The 27,341-nt window shown below is 37.0% G+C and overlaps 1 protein-coding gene across 5 annotated transcripts in view; it reads right to left on the minus strand.

Annotated features, from left to right (window-relative positions):
- SLC16A7 (solute carrier family 16 member 7) overlaps nt 1-27,341 on the minus strand; it is a 188,487-nt gene that overhangs the window by 74,576 nt on the left and 86,570 nt on the right. For 3 of the 5 annotated variants that reach the window (XM_019454958.2, XM_053895706.1, XM_019454960.2), the window contains exon 2: nt 13,541-13,784. In XM_019454958.2, the coding sequence (XP_019310503.2) occupies nt 13,541-13,754 (214 nt within the window). In that variant the 5' untranslated portion in view covers nt 13,755-13,784. Of the gene's footprint in view, nt 1-13,540; nt 13,785-16,742; nt 16,871-21,863; nt 21,969-27,341 lie in introns of all 5 variants that reach the window. The other 2 variants (XM_019454959.2, XM_019454956.2) reach the window with 2 other exon arrangements.

Here is a 27,341-nt window from a genome sequence, read left to right on the forward strand (position 1 = left end):
ATCTTCTTTCTCTATTTCTATTTCTCTGTTTCTTTCTCAACAAGCAGAAAGTAACACACTTAGGATATAGCTCCCTTTCATTGATTTTTTTTTGTTTTGTTTTTAATTTTTTAACTTTTATTTTTTTATCTTATTATTCTTTTTCTTCCTCCAAAATGACAAGATGGAGGAATTCATCCCAAAACAAAGAACAGGAAGAAATTATGGCCAGGGATTTAATCAGCATAGATATGAGATGTTTAAACTAGAATTTAAAACCACGATTATAAGGACATTAGCTGGGGTTGAAAAGGCATAGAAGATACCAGAGAATCCCTTTCGGTGGGGATAAAACAACTAAAATCTAGTCAGGACAAAATTAAAAATGCTATAACTGAGATGAAATCTTGAATGGATCTTGCCATGATGGCAAGGATGGATGAAACAGAGCAACAAATAAGTGAAATAAAAGAAGAAATTATGGAAAATAATAAAGCAGAAAAAAAGAAGGAAACAAAGGGGAAAGATCATGATACGAGACTTAGAGTACTCAGTGACTTATTAAAAAGAAATAACATTTGAATCGAATGAGTCCCAGAGAAGGAAAAGAGAGCAAATGGAGTAGAAGGTTTATGTGAGCAAATTAAAGCTGAAAACTTTCCTAATCTGGGGAAAGACACAGACATCAAAATCCAAGAAGCACAGATAATTAGATTCAATAAAAAATGCCATCACTAAGGCATATCATAGTCAAATTCACAGAATACACAGACAAGGAAAGAATCCTGAAATCAGCAAGGGAGAGAAAAGTCCTTAACCTACAAGGTAAGACAGATCAGGTTCACAGCAGATATGTCCACAGGAACTTGGCAAGCCAGAAAGGAATGCCAGGATATATTCAACCTGCTGAATCAGAAAAATACGCAGCCAAGAATTCTTTATCTGGCAAAGCTGTCATTCAAAATAGAAAGAGAGTAAAGAGTTTCAGACAAACAAAAACTAAAGGAGTTTATGACCACTAACCCAGCCCCGTGAGAAATTTTAAGGGGGACTCTTTGAGTGGAGAAAAACAAAACAAACAAAACAAAACAGACCAAAAGCAACAAAGACTGGAAAGACCCAGAGAATATTACCAGAAACATGAACCCTAGAGGCAACACAATGGCACCAAATTCATATCTTTCAATAATCACTCTAAGTATAAATGGACCAAATACTCCAATCAAAAGACACAGGGTATGAGAATGGATTAAAAAAAAAAAAAGACTCATCTATATGCTGCCTAGAAGAGACTCATTTTAGAACCAAAGATCTTCGGATTGAAAATAAGGGAATGGAGAACCATCTATTACGTTAATGGTTATCAAAACAAAGCTGGAGTAGCCATATTTCTATTAGACAAACTATATTTTAAAATAAAGATGTAACAAGAGATGAAGAAGGGCATTATATCATAATTAAGGGGTATATCCAGCAAGAAAATCTAACAATTCTAAATGTTTATGCCCCTAACTTGGCACACCCAAATTTATGAATCAATTAATATAAACAAAAGGAAACTCATTGATAATAATACCATAATAGTAAGGAGCTTTAGCACCCCAAATCCAACAATGAGCACATCATCTAAGCAAAAAATCAACAAGGAAACAATGGCTTTGAATGACAGATACTTTGATAGACTTAACAAATATATTCAGAACATTTCATTCTAAAGCAGCAGAATACAAATTCATCTCGAGTGCACATGGAAAATTAACATTCTTCAGAATAAATCACATTCTGGGTCACAAATAAGCCCTCAACAAGTACAAAAGTCGATATCATACACGCATATTTTCAGACCACAACACTATGACACTTGAAATCAACTACAAGAAAAAAACTGTAAAGACCATGAATATTTGGAAATTAAATAACATCCTACTAAAAAATGAATGGATTAACTAAGAAATTAAAGAGGAAATTAAAAAGTACGTAGAAGCCAATGAAAATGAAAACACAACAGACCAAAACATCCGGGAAGCAGCAAAGGTGGTCATAAAGGGAAAGTATATAAGCAATCCAGGCCTTCCTAAAGAAGGAAGAAATGTCTCAAATACACAACCTAACCTTATACGTAAGGTAGCTAGAAAAAGAACAGCAATTAAAGCTCAAAACTAGCAGAAGAAGGGAAATAATAAAGCTTAGAACAGAAATCAATGATACCAAAATCAAAAGAACGGTAGAACACATCAATGAAACCAGGAGCTGGTTCTTTAAAAGAATTAGCAGAATTGATAAACTCCTACCAAGATTATAAAAAAGAAAAAGGAAAGAACCCAAATAAATAAAATCATGAATGAAAGAGGAGAGATCACAACCAATACCACAAAAATACAAACATTAATAGGAGAATATTATGAGCAATTATATGCCAACAAATTGAGCAATCTGGAAGAAATGGACAAGTTCCTAGAAACATATAAACTACCAAAACTGAAACAGGGAGAAATAGAAAATCAGAACAGACCCATATCCAGAAATTGAATCAGTAATCAAAAATCTCCCAGCAAATAATAGTCCAGGGCTGGATGACTGTCCAGGGAAATTCTACCAAACATTTAAAGAAGAGTTAAAACTTACTCTTTTGAACTGCTCCAGAAAATATAAATGGAAGGAAAACTTCCAGACTCATTCTATAAGGCCAGCATTACCTTGATTCCAAAACCAAAGACCCCAGTAAAAAGAATTAAGGACCTATCTCCCTGATGAACATGAATGCAAATATTCTCAACAAGATACCACTAGCAAACCAAGTCCAACAATACATGAAAATAATTATTCACCAAGATCAAGTAGGATTTATTCCTGGGCTGCAGGGGTGGTTCAAAATCCTCAAATCAATCAATGTGAAACATCATATTAATAAAAGAAAGAGTAAGAATAACATGATCCTCTCAACAGATGCAGAAAAAGCATTTGACAATATATAGCATCCTTTAATAAAAACCCTCAAGAAGTAGGGATAAAAGGAACATACCTCAAGATCATTAAGGGCCATATATGAAAGATTCACAACTAGTATCACCCTCAGTGGGGAAAAACTGAGAACTTTCCCCCTAAGGTCAGCAACATGACAGGGATGTCCACATTCACCACTGTTACTTAACATAGTATTGGAAGTCCTAGCCTCAGCAATCAGAGAACTAAAAGAAAGAAAAGGCATCCAAATCAGCAAAGAAGAAGTCAAACTTTCACTCTTCGCAAATCCAAAAGATTTCAGCAAAAAACTGCTGGAACTGATATATAAATTCAGCAAAGTCTCAGGATATAAAATCAACGCACAGAAATCAGTTGTTCAGTTGCATTTCTATATGCCAATAATGAAACAACAGAAAGAGCAATCAAGGAAATCGATCCCACTTACAATTGTCCCGTAAACTATAAAATACCTAGGAAGAAACCTAACCAAACAGGTTAGGAAAGATCTATACACTGAAAACTATAGAAAGCTTATGAAAGAAATTGAAAAACACAGAAAGAAATGGAAAAACATTCCATGCTCATGGATTGTAAGAACAAATATTTAAAAATGTTAAAACAAAGCAAACTACACATTCACTGCAATCCCTATCAAACGAACACCAGCATACTTCACAGAGCTAGAACAAACAATCCTAAAATTTGGATGGAACCAGAAAAGACCTGAAGTAGCCAAAGAAACCCTGAAAGAGATTAGGTGGGGAAGATGGCAGTGCAGGAGGACGCTGGGCTCACCATGTCCTGCTGATCACTTAAATTTCACCCACATCGGCCTAAATAACCCAGAAAACTTCCAGAAGACTAGCAGAATGGACTCTCCAGAGCCAAGTGGAGAAAAGAGGCCCACGGAAGAGGGTAGGAAGGGAGGATAGGCGGTGTCTACTACACTGACTGGCGGGAGGGAGCCAGGGCAGTGGAGGGGCAGCCTGCCCAGCAAGGCAGAGGCCCCAGAAGTCTGGCTTGAAAAAGTGGAGAGGCCAGACTCCAAGAGTCCTGACAGCAGGCGGGACTTAACATCTGGAGTGTTAAAAGTCAACAGCTCTGCTCTGTTGAGACTGGGGAGGGCGAGAGGACGCCAGGAGGGAGACTTGTTGAGCCCCAGAAGACAGAGCTCAGCTTGGCGGGAGGAACAAAGGTGCTGGCAAGTGCCATTTCCCTCTCACATCCCCCAGCTGGAATTCCAAAAAGCAACCAGTTCCCATTCCTGAACTTGCTTGCACCTCGCAAATGCCCAACACTGTGCTTCTATGGATCCATCCCTCCTATGGGCCTGCCTCCATCAAGTGTTGCAGGGACCTTCCCGCAGGGTACCACCAACTGCAAAGCAGGCTAAGCCTGTCCCTCTCACCCCTGTGTACCTTGCGGATCCACCCATCTAATACACCCTTGGCCAGATTCCATCAAAGCAGCACCACAAGCCTGGCAGTGTACAAGCAGCCCAGACAGGGGATACACCACTCTACAGTGAGTCCTTCCCCTGGGAGAGGGGAAGATAAGGTACACACCCATCTGACTGTGGCCCCAGAGGTGGGCTGCAGGCAGACATCTGGTCTGACTATGACCCCACCCTCCAACACAAGTTACTCCAGACAGCACAGGGGAAGTGCCCTACAGTTGGGAGCCACTGCAGGGACTATCCAAAATGAGAAAATGGAAGAATTCTCCTCAAAAGAAACTCCAGGAAGTAGAGGCTGCTAACGAATTCGTCAAAAACGATTTAAGCAATATAACTGAACAAAATTTTAGAATAATAGTCATAATTAATTGCTGGGCTTGAAAAAAGCAAAAAGGACAGCAGAGAATCTATTGCTACAGAGATCAAGGGACTAAGAAATAGTCATGAGGAACTAAAAAATGCTATAAATGAGGTGTAAAATAAAATGGAGGCAGCGTAGCACGTTTTCAAGAGGCAAAGGAGAGAATAGGTGAATTAGAAGATAAAATTATGGAAAAAGAGGAAGCTGAGAAAAAGATATAAGAAAATCCAGGAATATGAGGGGAGAATTAGAGAACTAAGTGATGCAATCAAACAGAAAAAATATCTGTATCATAGGAATGCCAGAAGAAGAAGAGAGAGAGAGACAAAGGGGCTGAAGGTGTACTTGAACAAATCATACCTGAGAACTTCCCAGATCTGAGGAAAGAAACAGGCATTGAAATCCAACAGGCACAGAGAACTCCCTAAAGTGGTAACTTGAATCGATCTGCATGACATAAGATAGTGAGACTTGCAAAATACAAAATTCTGAAAGCAGCTAAGGATGAATGGTCCCTAAGATACAAAAAGGTAAACACATAAGGGTAGTAGCAGACCTACCTACTGAAACTTGGCAGGCCAGAAAGGAATGGCAGAAAATCTTCAGTGCGATGGAACAGAAAAAATATGCGGCCAAGAATCCTTTATCCAGCAAGTCTGTCATTCAGAATAGAAGGAGAGATAAAGGATTTCCCAAACAAACAAAAACTGATGGAATTCATCACCACTAAACCAGCCCTACAAGAAGAGATCCTAAGGGTGATTCTGTGAGTGAAATGTTGCAAGGACCACAAAGTACCAGAGACATCACTACAGGCATGAAACCTACAAATCACAACAATTCTAAACCCATATCTTTCAATAATAACACTGAATGTAAATGGACTAACTGCTCCAACCAAAAGACACAGGGTATCAGAATGGATAAAAAAACAATACCCATCTACTTTCTGTATACAAGAGACTCATTTTAGACCTGAGGACACCTTCAGATTGAAAGTGAGGGGATGGAGGACCATCTATCATGCTACTGGAAGTCAAAAGAAAGCTGGAGTAGCCAGAATTATATCAGACAAACTACACTTTAAATAAAGGCTGTAACAAGAGATGAAGAAGGGCATTATATAATAATTACAGGGTCTATCCATCAGGAAGAGCTGACAATTATAAATGTCTATGCACCGAATATGGGAGCCCCCAAATATATAAAACAATTAATCACAAACATAAGCAACCTATTGATAAGAATGTGGTAAATGCAGGGGACTTTAATACTCCACTTACAACAATGGATAGATCATCTAGATACAGGATCAGTAAAGAAACAAGGACTCTGAAAGATACATTGGATCAGATGGACTTGACAGATATATTTAGAACTCTGCATCCTAAAGCAACAGAATGCACTTTCTTCTTGAGTGCACATGGAATAGTCTCCAAGATAGATCACACACTGAGTCACAAAACAGCCTGTAATAAGTATACAAGAAATGAGATCATACCATGCACACTTTCAGACCACAATGCTATGAAGCTGGAAATCAACAACAGGAAAAAGTCTGGAAAACCTCCAAAGCATGGAGGTTAAAGAACACACTACTAAAGAATGAATTGGTAAACCAGGCAATTAAAGAACACATTAAAAAGTATATGGAAACAAATGAAAATGAAAATACAACAATCCAAATGCTTTGGGATGCAGTGAAGGCAGTCCTGAGAGGAAAATACATTGCAATCCAAGCCTATCTCAAGAAATAAGAAAAATCCCAAATACAAAATCTAACAGCACACCTAAAGGAAATAGAAGTGGAAAAGCAAAGACACCCCAATCCCAGCAGAAGAAAAGATGTAATAAATATCAGAGCAGAAATAAACAATATAGAATCTAAAAAAAACTGTAGAGCAGATCAATGAAACCAAGAGCTGGTTTATTGAAAAAATAAACAAAATTGATAAACCTCTAGCCAGACGTCTCAAAAAGAAAAAGGAGAAGACCCAAATAGATAAAATCATGAATGAAAATGGGATTATTACATCCAATCCCTCAGAAATACAAGCAATTACCAGGGAATACTATGAAAAAATTATATGCCAACAAATTGGACAACCTGGAAGAAATGGACAAATTCCTAAGCACCCACATACTTCCAAAACTCAAACAGGAAGAGATAGAAAATTTGAACAGACCCATAACCAGCGAAGAAATTGAATCAGTTGTCAAAAATCTCACAACACATAAGACTCCAGGACCAGATGGCTTCCCTGTGGAATTCTACCAGACATTCAAAGTAGAGATAATACCTTTCCTTCTCAAGCTGTTCCAAAAAATAGAAAGGGAAGGAAAACTTCCAGACTCACTCTATGAAGCTAGCATTACTTTGATTCCCAAACCAGACAAAACCAGCAAAAAAAGAGAACTACAGGCCAATATCCCTGAAGAATATGGATGCAAAATCTCTCAACAAGATACTAGCAAATCGAATTCAACAGCATATAAAAAGAATTATTTACCATGATCAAGTGGGATTCATTCCTGGGCTGCAGCATTGGTTCAGTATTCGCCAATCAATCAATGTGAAACATCACATTAATAAAAGAAAAGAACCATATGATGCTGTCAATCGAAGCAGAAGAGACATTGGACAAAATTCAGCATTCTTTCTTAATAAAAACCCTTGAGAAAGTCGGGATAGAAGGAACATACTTAAACATATTAAAAGCCATTTATGAAAAGCCTACAGCTAATATCATCCTCAATGGGGAAAAACTGAGAGCGTTTGTCCTGAGATCAGGAGCACACCAGGGATGTCCACTCTCACCACTGTTGTTTAACGTAGTGTTGGAAGTTGTAGCATCAGCAATCAGACAACAAAAGGAAATCAAAGGCATCAAAATCGGCAAAGATGAAGTCAAGCTTTCACTTTTTGCAGACGACATGATATCATACATGGAAAACCTGACAGACTCCAAAAATCTGCTAGAACTGATACATGAATTCAGCAAAGTCACAGGATACAAAATCAATGTACAAAAATCAGTTGCATTCTTATACACTAATAATGAAGCAACAGAAAGACAAATAAAGAAACTGATCCCATTCACAATTGCACCAAGACTCATAAAATACCTAGGAATAAACCTAACCAAAGATGTAAAAGATCTGTATGCTGAAAGCTATAGAAAGCTTATGAAGGAAATTGAAGAAGATACAAAGAAATGGAGAAACATTCTGCACTCATGGATTGGAAGAATAAATATTGTTAAAATGTCAGTACTACCCAAAGCTATCTACACATTCAACACAATCCCAGTAAAACTTGCACCAGCATTCTTCTCAAAGCTAGAACAAGAAATCCTAAAATTTGTATGGAACCACAAAAGACCCTGAATAGCCAAAGTAATATTGAAGAAGAAGACCAAAGCGGGAGGCATCACAATCCCAGACTTTAGCCTCTACTACAAAGCTGTAATCATTACGTCAGCATGGTATTGGCACAAAAACAGACACATAGACCAATGGAATAGAATAACGACTCCAGAATTGGACGCCACAAAAGTATGGCCAACTCATCTTTGACAAAGCAAAAGTATATCCAAAGGAAAAAAGATAGTCTTTTTAACAAATGGTGCTGGGGGAACTGGACAGCAACATGCAGAAGAATGAAACTAGACCACTTTCTTACACCATTCACAAAAATAAACTCACAATAGATAAAGGACCTGAACGTGAGACAGGAAACCATCAAAACCCTAGAGGAGAAAGCAGGAAAAAACCTCTCTGACCTCAGCCGCAGCAATTTCTTACTTGACACATCTCCAAAGGCAAGGGAATTAAAAGCAAAAATGAACTATTGGGAACTCATGAAGATGAAAATCCTCTGCACTGCAAAGGAAACAATCAACAAAACTAAAAGGCAACCAATGGAATGGGAAAAGATATTTGCAAATGACATTCGGACAAAGGGCTAGTATCCAAAATCTATAAAGAGCTCACCAAACTCCACACCCGAAAAACAAATAATCCAGTGAAGAAATGGGCAGAAAACATGAATAGACACTTCTCTAAAGAAGACATCCAGATGGCCAACAGACACATGAAAAGATGCTCAACATCACTCCTCATCAGGGAAATACAAATCAAAACCACACTGAGATACCACCTCACGCCAGTCAGAGTGGCTAAAATGAACAAATTAGGAGACTACAGATGCTGGCGAGGATGTGGAGTAACAGGAACCCTCTTGCACTGTTGGTGGGAATGCAAACTGGTGCAGCTGCTCTGGAAGACAGTGTGGAGGCTCCTGAAAAAATTAAAAATAGATCTACCCTATGACCCAACAATAGCACTGCTAGGAATTTACCCAAGGGTTACAGGCATGCTGATGCACAGGGGCACTTGTACCCCAATGTTTATAGCAGCACTTTCAACAATAGCCAAATTGTGGAAAGAGCCTAAATGTCCATCAACTGATGAATGGATAAAGAAGCTGTGGTTTATATACACAATGGAATACTAGTTGGCAATGAGAAAGAATGAAATATGGTCTTTTGTAGCAACGTGGATGGAACTGGAGAGTGTTATGCTAAATGAAATAAGTCATACAGATAAAGAGAGATATTGTATGTTTTCACTCTTATGTGGATCCTGAGAAACTTAATAGAAGACCATAGGGAAGGAGAAGGGGGAAAAAAAGTTAGAGAGGGAGGAAGGCAAACCATAAGAGACTCTTAAAAATTGAGAATAAACTGAGGGTTGATGGGGGGTGGGAAGGAGGGGAAAGTGGGTGATGGGCATTGAGGAGGGCACCTTCTGGGATGAGCACTGGGTGTTGTATTTAAGCCAATATGACAATAAATTTCATATTAAAAAAGAAAGAAGAAACACTGAAAAAGAAAACCAAAACTGGAAGCATGACAATTCTGGACATCAAGCTGTATTACAAAGTTGTAATCATGAAAACAGTATGGTAGTGGCACAAAAACAGACACATAGATCAATGGAACAGAATAGAGAACCCAGAAATGGACCCACAGATATATGGCCAACTAACCTTCCACAAAACAGGAAAGAATAACCAATGGAAAAAAGACAGTCCTTTAGCAAATGGTATTGGGCAAACTGGACACAGACATGCAGAAAAATGAACTGGACCACTTTCTTACACTCTGCACAAAAATAAATTCAAAATGGATGAAAGACCTAATGTAAGATAGGAAACCAGCAAAATCCTAGCACAGAAAACAGTCAACAAACTCTTTGACCTCAGCCACAACAATTTTTTACTAGACACATCTCTGGAAGCAAGGGAAACAAAAACAAAAATGAACTGTTGGGACCTCATCAAGAATAAAAGCTTCTGCACAGCAAAGGAAACAATCAACAAAACTAAAAGGCAACCAACCTATGGAATGAGAGAAGATATATGCAAGTGACATATCTGATAAAAGGTTAGTATCCAAAATCTATAAAGAATTTACCAAACTCAACACCAAAAAAACAAATAATCCAGTGAAGAAATGGTCAAAAGACACAAGAAGAAGACATCTAGATGGCCAAATGACACATGAAAAGATGCTCAATATCACTCAGCATCAGGGAAATACAAATCAAACCCACGATGAAGTACCACCTCAAATGTGTCAGAATGGCTAAAAGGAACAACTCAGACAACAACAGATGTGGGTGAGGATGTGGAGAAAGGGGAACACTTTTGCCCTATTAGTGGGAATGCAAACTGCCACAGCCATTCTGGAAAATATGGAGGTTCTTCAAAAAGTTAAAAATAGAACTACCCTATGATTGAGCAATTGCACTACTAGGTATTTATCCAAAGGATACGCTTATGCTGTTTCAAAGGAGAACATGCACCCCAATGTTTATAACAGCACTATCCACACTAGCCAAATTATGGAAAGGCCGAGATGTCCATCGACTGACGAATGGATAAGGAAGATGTGGTATATATATATACACGATGGAATATTACTCAATGATTAGAAAGAATGAAATCTTGCCGTTTGCAACAATATGGATGGAACTAAAGCGTATTATGGTAAGTGAAATAAGTCAGAGAAATATCGTATGATTTCACTTATATGTGGAATTTAAGAAACAAAACAGATGAACATAAGGGAAGGGAAGGAAAAATAAGATAAAATAGAGAGGGAGGCAAATCATAAAAGACTCTTAAAGAGAACAAACTGAGGGTTGCTGTAAGGGGTTGTGAGTGGGGGGATGGGCTAAATGGGTGAAGGGATTAAGGAGGGCACTTGATGGGATGAGCACTGGGTGTTATATGTAAGTGATGAATCACTAAACTCTACTACTGAAACCATTATTACACTATATGTTAACAAACTTGGATTTACATAAAATTTTGAAAAATACACACACGCACACACACACATACACACACACACAAATTCTGACCAGTGGAATATTACAGAAGTACCTTTTATCCTTTCCAGGCCTGGCCCTAAAATATCTCCACATGTTCTTCCATGATGTCTGTGTTCATTCTCTCCAGACAAATGGAACAGATTTTAGAAACACCACAAAGTCTCAGGTGATGGCAGAGCCACTAGATGAAACATTGCTTGAGCAATAAATAAACATGTATTCCTTTGAGGCACTGGGATTTTTGGGTTATTTGCTTAAAAGTAATAAAGTCAAGACTTGAGTTAATCTAAAAGTTATACAAATTTTTGTCTTGCTTGTGAGTTAGTCAACTACCTATTCAACAAAAAATTATGATGTTCAAATTCAATGGACTTCTAGAGGAATCTGTTTCATTTGTATTTAAGAAGGGGAAAAAATTCATATCTTAACATTAGCACATTTTGTAGCTCAGGAAAAGAGGAATTTGTGTGTAGTTCTAGTGAAGTGTTATTAAAGAACACCTGACCCTCTGCCAGAGGAACAAGACAGGGTGCACAGTATCTACTGTTTCTATAGTCATCAGAAATACTATAATTATATTCCTTAAAGCAACTGTCCAAAGGAGATACTCGGAAAGTGTTTTAGAAGCAGAAGTTTTCACTGATCCACCCAAGTAGCATTTTAATTTTTTTAAAATGTTTATTAATTTTTGACAGACAGAGAGAGACAGAGCATGAGCAGAGGAAGGGCAGAGAGAGAGGGAGACACAGAATCCGAAGCAGGCTCCAGGCTCTAAGCCGTCAGCACAGAGCCCGACGCGGGGCTCTAACTCACAGACCGCGAGATCATGACCTGAGCCAAAGTCGGACGCTCAACCGACTAAGCCACTCAGGCGCCCCCCAAGTAGCATTTTAAAGATTTCTTTTGGTACCAGAACAAAAAATGCAGCAATTTAACCTAGCTAAAAAGCTAAGAAAGGCAAACTGGATTAATGTAAAATCAGTGACATATAGAAAATGGAAAACACATATATCAACATGAGCACACATGGGCACACATACACACACACACACACACACACACACACACACAGGATTATTGGAGGATAAAATTTTCACCTCGGTAGCACACTAAAGAGACCAATATCCTACAGAATAATCATATGCCATTGACAAATGACCTCGGTGGAGGTATCACTGAATCAGGTCAGTAGAAGGCCTGGCCTAGATCTGGCTCTATCACTTTCTAGAGGCAGAGAGGAAGAAATGAGAAAGGCCTAAGAGCATAGTCACAATGTTTGGAGTCCAATTTCCATCTGCCACTAATGAGCTGTCTGTCTTGGGAAACTATTTTATGTTTCGATTTCCTCAGTTATATAATGGAGAGAAAATAATACCTATTTCACATATTGTTAAGAGGATTAAATCATATGATATATAACAAGCGTTTAGAGAGAACTTATGTGAAAGTAAATACTAATAAATGTTGAATATTATTTCTAATGGTATCTTCCTATCACTAATGAGCCATATTACCTTCAACTGCCAAGTAAGAAACTGTGCTAAATGATTTGTATGGTTTCTCTTAGTGCTTATATTCTAAGCCTACATCTGTATCTTAAAATCGGGTATCCAGTTGAAAAATGAAAACTCGAAAACCTAAATATTTTAAGCAATGACTTAAAAAAATTAGAGACAGTCTAGTCTGCTGTTGAGATTGATTTAAAGAAAATAATTTACATAATACTGCATAAATAATTCCATTTTTTAAAAAATATTCAGAAGTGATACGGTACTTTATTTTTTATCCTTCATGAATCTTACCTCATTTAAACAAGGAATGTAACGAGATAATTTTCAGGCAACCATTTAAATTAAAACCTGTCATATTTAATGAATACTACAGAGATAAGGAATTATTTTGATCACACAAACCTGAGTGGATCAAACCTGAATGGATCCAGAATATACTGATAACACTCCATTTTTGCAGCTGAAAGTGAAGTACTTCCTAGGCTTATAGATTGTCAGCAATTGTAGGTTATTTCTCATTAAGAAGAAAGCATTTCTACCAACTGTAGCAGTGGTAGGAAATGATACTGACACTACAGTATAGACTTCACTCCAAATTAAATGGAAAGGTAGCTCCCTTGGAAATTCTATAATTTAGTGAATCTTAGTTTGTTCAAAGAAATTATCGTTCAAATAAATACTCTAGTAATACTCAGATTCAGGTGAATAGTTCAAGAGGTGGAATCAATAAAATTATTAAGAATTCATTTGGAATTATGTTTGATTGGTTTTAAGTGACAATATATACACCAAGACACTACATGTAAAACACTGCGGTATGGAAGAATTGTTTTCTTAATTGGCAATTCCATTTATTACCAGAAACCTTACCTCCTGCATACATAACAGCCAGCATAATGGATGATATCCAGGCGATCTCACTGTAGGTAGTGTTGAATATTTGCTGAATTTCTTTGAAGAACACCGTGACTGCTTTGGGGAACGCATATGAAAATCCAATGGAGATAAAAGATGCTCCAACCACTACCCAGCCCCATCCTCCATCAGGAGGTGGATGCAGTGGGGCACCTGCTGGGGGTGGCATGTCTGCTCCTCTATTTGAAATTCAAATAACCTGTTTAAAGAAAATGAAATAACAGTTGAAACCATATTTCCATTTTCATACATTACTCTTGATAATCACCAAAATAGTATATTCCAGTTATAGCTACAATTACATGACTTTGCATGAATACTTTTTAATACTCTTATACTCAGAAAATTAACAAAAAAAAAATGGAATGAGGTATGTCACTTTGCTATGGGCTAAAAGTTGAAACCATTTAATTCACTTACAGAAATAAAAATTACTCAACGGTTTCAGTTCTGTACTGAAGTACCAACTCCAAAATAAAAGCTATCTCAATCTGATTTCTAAACATAGTAAAAACAGAGCTATTATCACTTAAAAACAGAATACATTTGGGGCTCCTGTGTGGCTCAGTTGGTTGAGCGTCCTAGGTGGCTCAGTAGGTTAAGTGTCTGACTCTTGATTTCCACTCAGGTGGTGATCTCCCAGTTCATGAGCTCGAGCCCTGCTTTGGGCTCTGGGCTGACACTGTGGAGCCTGCTTGGGATTCTCTCTCTCTCTCCCTCTCTCTCTGTTCCTTCCCCACTTGTGCTTTGTCTCTTGAAGTAAATAAATAAAAACTTAAAAAGAAAACCCAGATTACATTTTTAATCCAAAATACTTAGTATTTTCTTTACAAAGTTTAAAAAGGACCATGTATGGGGTAACTGGGTGGCTCAGTTGGTTTAAGCGTCCAACTTCAGCTCAGGTCATGACCTCGCGGTCTTTGAGTTCAAGCCCCATGTCGAGCTTTGTGCTGACAGCGCAGAGCCTTGGAGCTTGCTTCAGATTCTGTCTCCCTCTCTCTCTGCCCCTCCCCTGCTCGCACTCTGTTTCTCTCTCTCTGTCAAAAACAAATAAACATTAAAAAAAAATTTTAAAGGACCATGTATTAAATCTGATAGATTTTAAAGAATAGATTTTTAAATTAGTAGAAATATTAGATCATTAGATACATTTTAGAATTTTTCTTTTAATAATTGAGAACCCTTAAAAATATTTCACATGCATCTGTTTTCTAGACTCATAGCATTAGAAATTATATGGTTTTAATGAATTAATATTACCACTCTTCTCAAAATGGTGCTACCATTTAATGAATGATATATTTTATGCATTTTTTTCATAGCAATGAAATTCTTTCAAACAAATGAATGGCATGTTATTGTTTGTTAAAAGAAAGGACTTTCTCTCTGGATATGACTAGGAACACTTAACCACTAACTTTATGGTACATAGCACCCACTCTCCTGTGGAAGAAATGATCACACATACTTAATACAACTGAAGTTAACTTTAAAACACCTTGGTTGCCTAACATCAATGTTTCTTTGTAAAGTTGTTTGCTTAGCTTTTGCTGTAATTGCCAGCCTTTCTCAGTGTCTTCTTATTACAACTCTCATGTTATTTGTGAACATATTTCAATTGCAATGTAGAGGAAAGAGAGAAGCAATTTTCTGTTAGTAAAATAATGTTGGAAATGAGTTAATAAAAACTAATTTTGCCACCTGTTTTCAGAAAACCTACCAAAAAACTAAACAGATATCTATAAAAACAGAGACAGATTTTTTATTTTAATGTCAGATTACATCAGGGATACTTTCAGTGATCTTTTATATGTGTTTTTTATTTAGATTTTGAATGAAAATAGTCTAAATTCTAAAATTTTATAATCTGCTGATAGTTATACTGAAGGACTTTGCTTTCAGAAATTCACATAGGAAGAATGATAAAAATGAAACCTAAAATAGGTAGAGCAGTTCTCTGCAATTTTCCTGTTTGCATAAAAGAATCTGTCTTTCATTATTAATTCATGTGTTTAAACTATTAAAGTTTTTATTACATCTGCTATTGTAAACACTCAGAAATACAACTGAATGATTTGTTTTATCATTTCAAAAATAACTTTTCTAAATAATCTTAAATACACTTTTAAATAATTAAGCATTATATCAATATGAATATTGAAATTTACTAATATTCAAATCATGTTATGAATATGAATACTGAAATTTACTAATAAGCTAGGTTGATGTTAGGATTTCTATTGTATAGACAGGAATCTATGCTCATAAAGGCCCTTAAAAAAAGGATTATATAGGTGGCGTAGGTGGCTCATCAGTTAACCATCTGGCTCTTGATTTTGGCTCAGGTCATAACCTCACAGCTCATGGGATAAAGCCCGAGTCAGGCTCCATACGGACAGCATGGGACCTGCTTGGGATTCTCTCTCCCTTCCTCTCTGCGCCTCCCCTGCTTATGCGCTCGCTCTCTCTTCTCTCTCTAAAATAAAAATTTTTAACAAAAAAGGATTATATGACTGAAATATTTTTTCTCCTCAATCCTTGTTTTGTATTGTTATTTTTTCACCAGTTTATCTTAGTATGTGATCTTTTGTTATCTGTTTACAGCACATTTGCTTGATTTTAATTATAACCACATACTCCAGGTTGAGAGGCACCATTTATATCTCTTCACTTCCTTATCTCCTAGCTGTTTAGTTTTTTCCATATAAATTGATATCTCATGATCTCTTAACTAAATCATTATAAAGTACAGCCTAACCAATTAGCCCTTGAAATATTCCACTTTCACCTGTTCATTATTTCTTTTAATGTTTATTTATTTTAGAGCGTGTGCGTGAGCAGGGGAGGGACAGAGAAAAAGGGGGACAGAGGATCCAAGTGGGTTCTGTGCTGACAGCAGTGAGCCAGATGCGAGGCTCGAACTCACAAACCACAAGATCATGACCTGGGTCAAAGTCGGATGCAGGTGCCCCCAACCTGTTCAGTATTAAAAAACTCCTGAGTTGATTAAGTCAGATCCAATTCACACATTCAATGGTCTCGTTAGTTTCCTGTGCACAATTCTGTTAATATATTACACAACTTATAGCTGTTGTGTCTTTTTCCTTTTATTTGTGGAAATAATCAGAAAAAATAGGAATTAAAAGTATAATTTTACCTGTTGATAGATGCCAAATTGAACAGATTTATTTGGATTATCCGTGGAATTTTTAAGCCTAGTCACTATTCCTTGAAGTGATATGTGAAGGCAATGCAAAGGGGAGAGTAGAGCAGACTCTGTATTTCCTAAAGAAATGAAAAAAACAAAGGTTACATGTATAATTCAATCCCATAAGCCTCATTAAAGCCACTAGCTTTAATCATCCCAGGAAAACATGTGACCATGTTTTAATAATTAGCAAAATTTCTTTGTCAACCCATCAATTGGATTACTACAGTATGAACAAAATGACAAACATACATGTGTGAGAAAAAAAAATTTATAAGTATAAAATGAAGAACTAGGCATTTTTTAAAAAAGTAAATAATAGATTGCATATCTATCAATATGAGAAGGAAATTTATTGGCATTCATTAGCTGTCACTCAAATAATTTCCTATACTCATTTAAATAATTTGCTGTAAAATTCAATTAAAGAAAATATCCATTGACAAAGAAACAAAGTTTAAAAGAGAATTATGGGAAACATTACCAATAATATATATGTCTCACAATGAGACAGACTGGGTCATGAAAAGGAATAAAAGTATTTTAGGGACCTTCTGATTTAGAATTAAAACTTCCTAATCAGATCTGGGTGACAGACAAATAGGCTAAAATTCCCTAATACATCAAATACTATTATTTCAACTTGAATCTTGTGCTGAATATATAGAAGCTAGTACTTAGAGTTTATTTTGTTTGGGTTAGACATTCCTTTGCCCAGATTAAAGCTGAGAAAAAGTCAACTCTTTCAATTAAATAATCAGTTTCCTGTTTTGCACACAAGGCTGCTGTATCTAAAGTGTTGAAGGCAGGCAACAGAGCCACCAGACCATACAAATGAGATTTGTATGACAGGATGAGCAAAGCCTGTGATCTAGTTGCCAAGTCAGTGAGAAACTGAGGGTGGGGACCAGAATGAAGAGTACTCAGGGGATTATAAAGTCAAGAATAAAATCTGATAAATGGACAAGGCTGGAATTAAAGTCTTAACTTACACTAGGAAAAAAGAGTTCATGCTAAATGGGTCTCCCAGGTCTGGGGTAACAGCAGCAAGGAGAAACATCTGTTCTGGTCTTACCAGGTGCCTTGGGAACCTTGGTAACTTTAAGCCGGGTAATCTAGGGATGGCAGCCCCATCCTACTACATGTAACTAGCCCATCCGAATGCAGAAAACCCTGCTTATATTTTACAAAATACAGTTTCTGTCCGTTTCCTCTGGCACAGAGAACTGCCCTGAGTTCAGGGCAAAGCCTCAAAGGAAAGCCTGAGGCATTCCTGAAAATTGGGCTCCGACCTTGCAGTCCATGCTTAATTATCATCATGCTTTATGGAGGTCAGCAGAGAGGCCACAACAAGCAATCTTGACAAGTCCACATTCTAAATGCCATCTAACATTTCTACAAAACTTTCACAGTGCTTTAACCTGACTGGTCTATTTTTTTACCGAAAGACCAACGCATATGCATGGCTTTTTCAACAAACTGGCCAAAAATCCAGTAAGTTATAACTTCCTGCTTGGTAATTATAACTATATTAATCTATTTTACACCCCTTTCTCTACATCTCTAAAACTATCATATTTTAATACATGTTTATGCAAATATATTTATATCCATACAACCCATATATTGGTCTTTAGGTTTTTTCTTATTTTTTTTAATGTTTATTTATTTTTGAGAGAGAGAGAGAGAGAGAGAAAGAGAGACAGAGTGTAAGTAGGAGAGGGGCAGCGAGAGAGGGAGACACAGAATCCAAAGCAGGCTCCAAGCTCTGAGCTGTCAGCACAGAGCCCAACTCGGGACTCACGAACTGTCAGATCATGACCCGAGCCAAAGTCAAATGTTCAACCCATTGAGCCACCCAGGTGCTCCAGTCTTTAGTTTTAAAAATGAAAAGTAGTGTTTTAGAATTGTGTGCCCTACTAAAAAAATAGAAGATCAACAATCCTTAAGAATATGGGAAGGTTTTCTTTTAATTTGGGAAAGCAACTATTTTGGAGATTGTTTCCTAAAGTCCAAGAAGGCATAAAGCTTATGTGTCCCTACAAAAGCTGGATTAATTACCATAGGTGCAAGTTGGACTATGCTCTCAGCTAATTTGGTTTCTTAGCAGTTCTCACATACGCCACTTGTTTCATGATGGCTTTTACTTACAACAGGATGCATGAAAAAAAAAAAAACCAGCAATGCTTAATTTTTCCCCCAAAGATTCAATTAATTATCATAATTCCATAAATGAAGAGGAAGTGGTGTTTTTAATCACATTTAGAGATAAGGGCATATGGGGCACCTGGATGACTCATTCGGTTAAGCATCCGACTCTTGGTTTCAGCTCAGGTCATGATCTCACAGTTCATGAGTTTGAGCCCCCCATTGGGCTCCTTGCTTACTGTACAGAGCCTGCTTCAGATTCTCTGTCTCTCCCTCTCTCTGCCCCTCCCCTGCTCATGTTCTTTCTCTCTCTCAAAATAAATAAGCTAAAACAAAACAAATCACTGGATTCTGTGAAAAGAGAGACACACACAGAGAGAGAGAGAGATGAGGGAATGAAGAGTTAGAGGTGCTAAGTGATTTTTCCTATGTGTAATGTCCAGTAAGTGATCAAATTGGTACCATGACTAGTATTTTTGTTAGGCCCATTGTTACCGATTCCACTTTGACACAGCAACTTAGAGGCTGCTCTTTCTGCTAACAAATACATTCCTTCGGTTTTATTTCTATGGTGAATTTCCAAATTTCAATTCTTGCATATATCCTTGTCTGTCTGGTCCATTGGAATTCAAATATTTGTTCTCTAATTCTAAACCTCAACTATCCTTCAAAGTCTTTAGGAATTCATCACTATTTCAGCTTATTTACATCTACCCTCTCTATAATGCGGTTGAGTATATAGACTAAAATATATCATTGTCATTGACAAAAAGGGTGACTTAATGACTACTGAAAACATTTGGCTATAAAGTAAAAAACTTAGGGGGCGCCTGGGTGGCTCAGTTGGTTGAGTGTCTGATTTCGGCTCAGGTCATGACCTCACATCACAGCTCATGAGTTCGAGCCCCACTTCGGGCTCTGTGCCGACAACTCAGAGCCTGGAGCCTGCTTCAGATTCTGTGTCTCCTTCTCTCTCTGCCCTTTCCCTGCTCACACTTTGTCTCACTCTGTTTCTTAAAAATAAATAAATGTACAAAAATAAAAAATAAAAAATAAATTTTTTAAAGTAAAAAACTTATGTGGGGGGACATGCTAAAGCCCCAAAACCTTGCTTTATCTTCTAGCAATCAATATGGGTTGACTAATCTATGGAGAGGAAGATGTAGTACAAAGAAATAATATAACTATTAGTGATGATCAATGGGTAGACTCCAGTGTTATATTTAGGGCCCTTTCTCATTCAGTTGCACAGAATATCAGAATGTTCCTTTATATATTTTGCAAATAATTTTTCTTCAACTACCCAAATCTAAATCAGGATGCCTCAGTTTTATGAACGCTTATCAATAGTCTAAGCCATCCAGAAGTCTGTGTTGCAAAATACAGTCCAGAAATAATATTCTCAGGAAACTAAGTCCCAAATTAAATCATTTGATGTGAGGAGACTATTGACTTCATTATAAATTCATCTAGATAGCCCCATAGATAAAGCATAGCTTGTTCTTCACATCCTACCTTGGCTGTGTTTTCACCTAAAGGGATTACTATGTTCCTTAAAGAATAATGAAGAAGACTTTTTGCTTTCTACTTCCTTTTTCTTATACAAAAGGATAGAGTTGTGTCAAATTAACGTACGATATTTAAGTTTAGATGATAACTCACCCAATTTTACAATAGGAATTAAACTGAACCAAATCTTCTCTTTTCCAACAGGTAATTGAATTAAAATGGGAATCTAATGCTGAGAGGTTATTTTATTCTTCCAGATGGACCATCTTTTAAATCCTATAGACTGATTTACTTTGACAACTAGACAAGAGAGATATCAATAGTGCATGGCCCACAAAATGTCAGTAACACAAAACCTATTTTTAGATGTGAACTACTGCTGTAGTTAAAAGGACTCTGAGAATGCTAATTGATAATAAAGGTCAAACTAACTGAAGATGTTTTTATAATGGGCAAATTATAAAAAATAATATGAACCAGCACATAATTATTTATAAAGAATTGGAAATGGACATCCCACACCAAGCAATTCCTACTTTCTAATCCTATACTTTAGAATTGTGTACAAGCAGTTTGAGTGGGCTGAATAGGGGCCCCCCAAAAGATGTCCATGTCTAATCCCTAGAATCTGCAATATACCTCATATGGTCCTAGAACCTGAGTGCTTGTGTTCCCTCAAAATTCAGATGTTGATACCTAATCCCAAATGGTGATGGTATTTGAAGGCAGAGCCTATAGGAGGCAGTCACCAGGGTGAAGTTCTCATGAATACGGTTCATGCCCTTTTAAATGAGGCCCCGAGACAGCTCCCTTGCTCCCTCTGTCGAATGAGGATACTATGAAGCAGGAAGAGGGCCCTACCCAGACACTGAATCTGCTGGCACCTTGATCTTTGACTTCCCAGTCTCCAGAACTGTGAGAAATAATTTCTGTTATTTATAAGCCACCTAGTATATGGTATTTTGTTACAGCAGCCTTAACAGACTAAGATAAAACTCGGTACCGGGGGCAGGATGCTGTCTGACATTATCTTTTTTACCTCTTATATTTTAGTGACATTCTCTGGTCAACCTGGAAAAATGGAATATATTTACAGATTTTTGGGTCTTCCATTATGCATTTAGTCTTCAAAGATTTTCTGGTATTTGTTTCTTTCCTCAATTTGAAAGGAAGGTAATTAACTGGCACTAAGAAAGGGGTGTTAAAAAAAATTCCTGAAGATTTCCAGGAAGATTACAGGGCCATAGAATACCCTTCTCACTTTTCTATTACAAAGCCCATTTTAAAAAATTAAGTAAAGAAAAAATCCATAAGATCTCCGGATACCAAGGATGAGATTGAGAAATACGCTAGAATCTCCTAGAAGTTTCTATAAAATACAATACTGTTGAGGGCAGGATTAAGATATAGTACCAGAGCAAGGTGAATCAACCCAGCCAGAGACATGAAGTAACATGGTCTTCCATTTCACCAAGATAAGCTCCCTTATTCCTCTGCTCACCAGGTGGCTGAAGCTTCCTGTGAAGCAATGCTCCTTTTAGAATCCTGTTTTAGTTCCATCTATGACATATCTCTTTGTCCCCCAATAGAATTGTAACCCAATTCTACAATGCCTGCATCCTCTCACCCTTGAGTAATAGTATTTATAATATGGGGAAAGTAAAGACAACTTAAATGACCAATGCTGGGAAGTGGCTGAACATATGTCACTGCCATTCACTTGGTAAACTGTTATACATACATTAAATGATAATTACAAAAGTTGTGCAGTAACAAAGGAAATATGTATTATATAATGTTCAGTGAAAACATGATGCTAAAAATGTGTATGATAGCAAAATTCAAAATATATGACAAAAGAGATGCATTTAAAAAGACCTCATAAAGGGCACCTGGGTGGCTTAGTCAGTTGAGCGTCCAACTTCAGCTCAGGTCATGAGCTCAGGGTTTGTGAGTTTGAGCCCCACATCAGGATTTTGGATCCTCTGTCTCCATCTCTCTGCCCCTTCCTGGTCCTGCTCTTTCTCTCTCTCTCTCAAAAATGAGTATTTATTTAAAACAACAACAACAACACATAGGTCATAGTCTTGGGGTGAGGTTGGTAAAAAATATATATATTTAACTATACTAGTTTGGAATAACACTTATTATAATATCTTACTATATAAAATGCTTTAAGTTAATCTTACACATTTAATTATTTGCCCTAATTTTGGGGTTTATGTCTGCTTTGAAAAATAGGTTAATTTTAACTCATACACAACCAATTCAAATATGGTTATTGTAAGTAATAGAGTGAAATTGGAAGCTATATTTTTAGAGACCTTTCCTCTGTTTTTGTTTCCTTTTGTCTTGCTTTATATGATTTTGTTTTTAGTTATACCTAAATGAAATGATGAGGCTTTTGTATTGTAAAGAGGATACCCAGAGATGGTCTCCATGTATCAGTTTAGATATACATTACATTTTCTCACTACCAATTACCCATGTAAATAACACTTTTTGTTACCTCTTAAATTACAAGTAAGCATCACTGATTAAGATACCTGACATGTTGACCTGTATTTTCTCATAATTCTATTGAGTAGCTATTGTCTCCATTTTGCAGACAATGAACTAAAAGCCAACCATGTCGGGTATCTTTCCTTAAGTCTACCTGCTGCACTTGTTTCACTCTAGGACAAGGCACTCAGAGTTAAGAACTGTACGCTTTCTACTATCTTCATGTTACTCTGCAATCCTGAGCCACTGGCAGTGTGCACGTTGCTGCCCTTTTTCCACCCTACTATCTATTTTGCCTGTTCCAATTCTGCTTTGCTTCTTGTCACTTGCCTAGGCTTTCTGCCTTCCACCCATTTCAGCTCTGTACTTCCCAGGAGACTTCAGGAGACATTCAGTTGGTAATTGCCAAACTAGGAAGAGGAAACAAAAGCTGGAGCCCACGGAAAATTAACCATCCAGTGCATTCAGGAAATGGTATCAAGAGTCAGGACTATAAGGCTTTGAAGGGAAGGGCTGTGCAACTCTTAGAAATCTAACCAAGTTGTCAGTTGTTTCTTTTACTACACACTTAGCAATGGATTCGATTGACAATTTTATTTTTTCTTCATCATTATTTGTCCTGGTCTAGTCATGTTTGCCCTGCATCTCTGAAAGCAAAATATACTCCCTTCCCACTAACTTTGGACATGCTTTGTCAATGCGATATAAAGCAGTAAGAGTCACCTTAAAATATGTTTGCATGTTTTGACACTATGCCTATAGTCCTTACTTCTAATATGAAAACATGTCCCTAGATCCCTGATGTTTGAAGGTTAGCCAGGAGCCAACCGGCGCTAGTGCTGACCCATATTTCCAAGTAGCATGAATAAGAAATAAATATCTATTGTCATAAGCCTTAACATATTAGAGCTGTTTGACAGAACAACAAAATTTGAGGTGGTGTATGTAAAACAAAATCCTAAAATGTGTGGCATTGGTTTTAGGGATAGGCCGATGGTTATGAGGAAGGACCCTGTTAGAAGAGATTAGAAAAATGACAATTTATGTTAAGCAGAGGCAAAATATTTGGTAAAACTATTTGTCTGTGGCGTCTTGGAAGGCAGAAAATGCACACAGGGCAGTTGGCATTTTGGGACAAGAGATTTAGATAAAGAATGTTGGTATCATGAGTTGGTTTTAACTAGCTACATTTAACAAGTACTAGCAGAGGCAATAAGGTCATAATAGATTTGATCTGCTTGCAAGCAAGGGTGGAAAGGAAAAAGGGACAATCCATGTATTACAGGGAATTGGAGGGTTGTAAGACACATTTCCGTCCCCTATAGATAGCCTGGTAAAAGATTCTCAAATTAAGACACTGCCTCAATGCAAAAACTGAATCAAAAGGTCACGGGAAAAGGCCAAACCAAGGGTGCAGCCTTAGTGCTTTTTCTTAAAATCTCTTACTGGCTTGAGTCAGACACCAGTAAGTTCTTTCAGTTTAAAAAATAGTTGAGGGCAGGGGTGGAAAAGAAATGAATCGTTGGTCTCTGAAGGTCTAGTAACCTTAAATTGTCTCTCATTAAGTGTATTTAGAGAGGCATTGCTCATAAAAAACTGAGAATGTTCTTATTTGCACTAATTGGAATCAAATAATTTTAAAAACATTTTAAAGGGTTATATTATAAAATGTTGTCATCAGCCTGGATAGAATGGAATAGTGTCTGTTGGAAATATAAAATGATCAAGTGATTAAAATGACTCCTATATCCTGCATCTTGCTTTATGTGACATACAGAGATCTAACACTGGAAAATTTGAATACATAGATCACATTAAATGTCACTAAAGTGCCGTAACCCTTTGAGCAAGTGGCATTCACACTGGCTCTTAGTTTCCTTATTCGTAAAAAGACAGCAGGATTAAGCGTTCTCTGAGGCCCCTTTCAGCTTATATTTGATTCTATGACACAAAAATAGTCCTATTTTATAGACTCTCTTAGCTTGTGAAATACAAATTTCTTTCTCTCCGAAAATAAGCAATGAACAGATAGACATTATTTGAGCAAGTTTTCCAAGATTCCAAAAACTTGGAAATGAGAAAAGTTCTTTTGAAAGAATCCTCTGAAGGAATTTCATTATGTAAGGGGACTGGGCCACATACTTAAATACAAGAAGGCTCCTACAGGACAAGTATTAGTTCCTTAAGTGTGCTTAGAATTTTATTCAATTCCCAAATCACAATTTAGTTTCCATAAAAATTATTATATGAGATCCTCAGAGTACCTGGTTGGTATGTGTTTGAATGGTTTTTCATGATCAGGATTAAAATATTGACGCATATTGCCATGTTCTTTAACAGAATATGTTCCCATAAAAGCAGGACAATTTGGTTCAGTGTTGCAAATAAATCACGTGAAGGCATCTTTCCAAAACAGAGTGAAAACAGCACCTTGCACATGATATATTCAAAGTGTTTTAAAAACTATGTAATATTTCAATTCATACACTATATATTTTTAGTTCCCAAATTTGCCCAATTTATATATCCCTAAATAAAAAAAAAAATGTACTATACAACTACCAAAAGGGAATCAGGTCATCATATTATTGTTCAGTAAAAATAACATGTTTGATAGAATTTTAAATAGTCACTGAAGATATCATTAATAATGCATAAGAATTGACTATTTATAAACATTCCAAAAGGTATCCCTCTTGTCTAATTTATATATAAATTTTATGACACTGACATCGGTGGGGACCGTTAACTGCAGTCATTTCTTATAAAAGATCAATAAAACCCAGCTGAAATAGGAGGCAGAGTCGAAGTGATTACTTTCATCCCATTTTATGACATTCTCAAGAATCACTCTAAAGATCCTCTCAGGAAACTTCCCTGTAAAGCCCCACAGAATCCACAATTTTAAGCCCTCGTATTTAAAATCTGATGTTATTGTTATGTGATATGCACTGAACACTGATAATGAAGTTGATGCTGACTGGAACAAAAATGAACCCAAAGTTAAATAGAACCTAGATGAGAGCTACAGGAGCCACTGAAAATAAATCCATTGGTTGGATCCCGCTTGTCACTTCTAGAAGGTCACCAGAAAGAAGCATCATCCCCAATGCAGAGAAAAGAAAATCGTCTCACTCCTTTTCTCCTTTCCTTACAGTACTAGTCAAGGCTGTGACTCCCACAAAAATTCAGAAACAAATGCAGTCATCTGAGAACAGACGACACACTAGTACCACACAAAGTTAGAGTAATGAAATGATGAGAACCCTTTCATCTTTGCACGCTGTATCCATTTTTTCCCCTTAGCTTTCTCCTAAAAGCCTGGTGGCTTCACTCAGATTTTGCTGCCACCTGGGCAAGGATGATATCGATAATTCCAAGCAATTTGAGGTCAATTTAATTTCTCTACCTTTAATCAATTTTTATTAGTTTAATTTTGTTTCCACCTTGCTGTTCCCTTGTAGATCCTGGCATCCACCCATCTTCTCAAGAGACTGTCCTGCCTGACTGGGTACCATTCTGTTCCAGGCGATTCACTCCTATTTGTTCTGAATTTGCCTCAGCCAGGGAAGAGCTCCCCCACCCTGAGGCTTTCTTTACACTCCTTGCTGCTTTACAAGACAGCGCTAAGCTTTCTCTTTTAGTTTGCTCGTCCAACACATCCCAGCCTGACTGACAGCAAGACAAGCAGCTGAGGTAGGAACTACAGGCTGCTACCGTTTCTCCCTAGAACTTTCCAAACCTGGGGACAGCAGAAAGGGGATTCCTATCTTTAACCTCCACTGCAAACAAACCTTCTCTTCCTGTTCTGTTCTGGACAAAAAGACATCCTTCGCTTTTCTCATGCTAATTCATTTATTTATCATTGTTAAGGAAATCTCTCTGACCTTTCTAAGGGCTTTGGAAACAATAATTTCCATGCGTTATTTTTAATTTTTAATGTATTTGTCTATTCTGGTTCTTTCCTTTACCCTAACTGTGTTTACCTCTTCAAGCCTAAAAAGAACAGGAAAGCATAACTTACGCCAGTTACCATTTTTTTCCTGAGCTTTCATTATATTTCTCTCATCTTTACCTCAAAACTTCATGCAAGAGACATCTTCCCTTAAAACCTCTATTTTCTCACCATCTACTCGTAATTCCTTGCTTGGAACCTTTCACTTGCAAGCTTTGCTGAATAAATTTTCTCTTAAAAACAAGCTATGACTTCCTAATCTCCAAAACCACTGGCGCTCATTTCAGAATTTTCTATGGTATTTAACAATATTTAATTGTACTTTGTACTTGAGACTTTGGTTTCTATCTCACTCCCTCACTCTACCTCCTTCCATGACTAGTTTTCCTCTTCAGGTCCAACTATGTGGGTTCTCATAAAGGTCATATTGTTGA

Source organism: Panthera pardus, unplaced genomic scaffold (assembly GCF_024362965.1).
Source record: "Panthera pardus isolate Hobbes unplaced genomic scaffold, ASM2436296v1 HiC_scaffold_6, whole genome shotgun sequence".
Classification (NCBI taxonomy): Eukaryota; Metazoa; Chordata; class Mammalia; order Carnivora; family Felidae; genus Panthera; species Panthera pardus.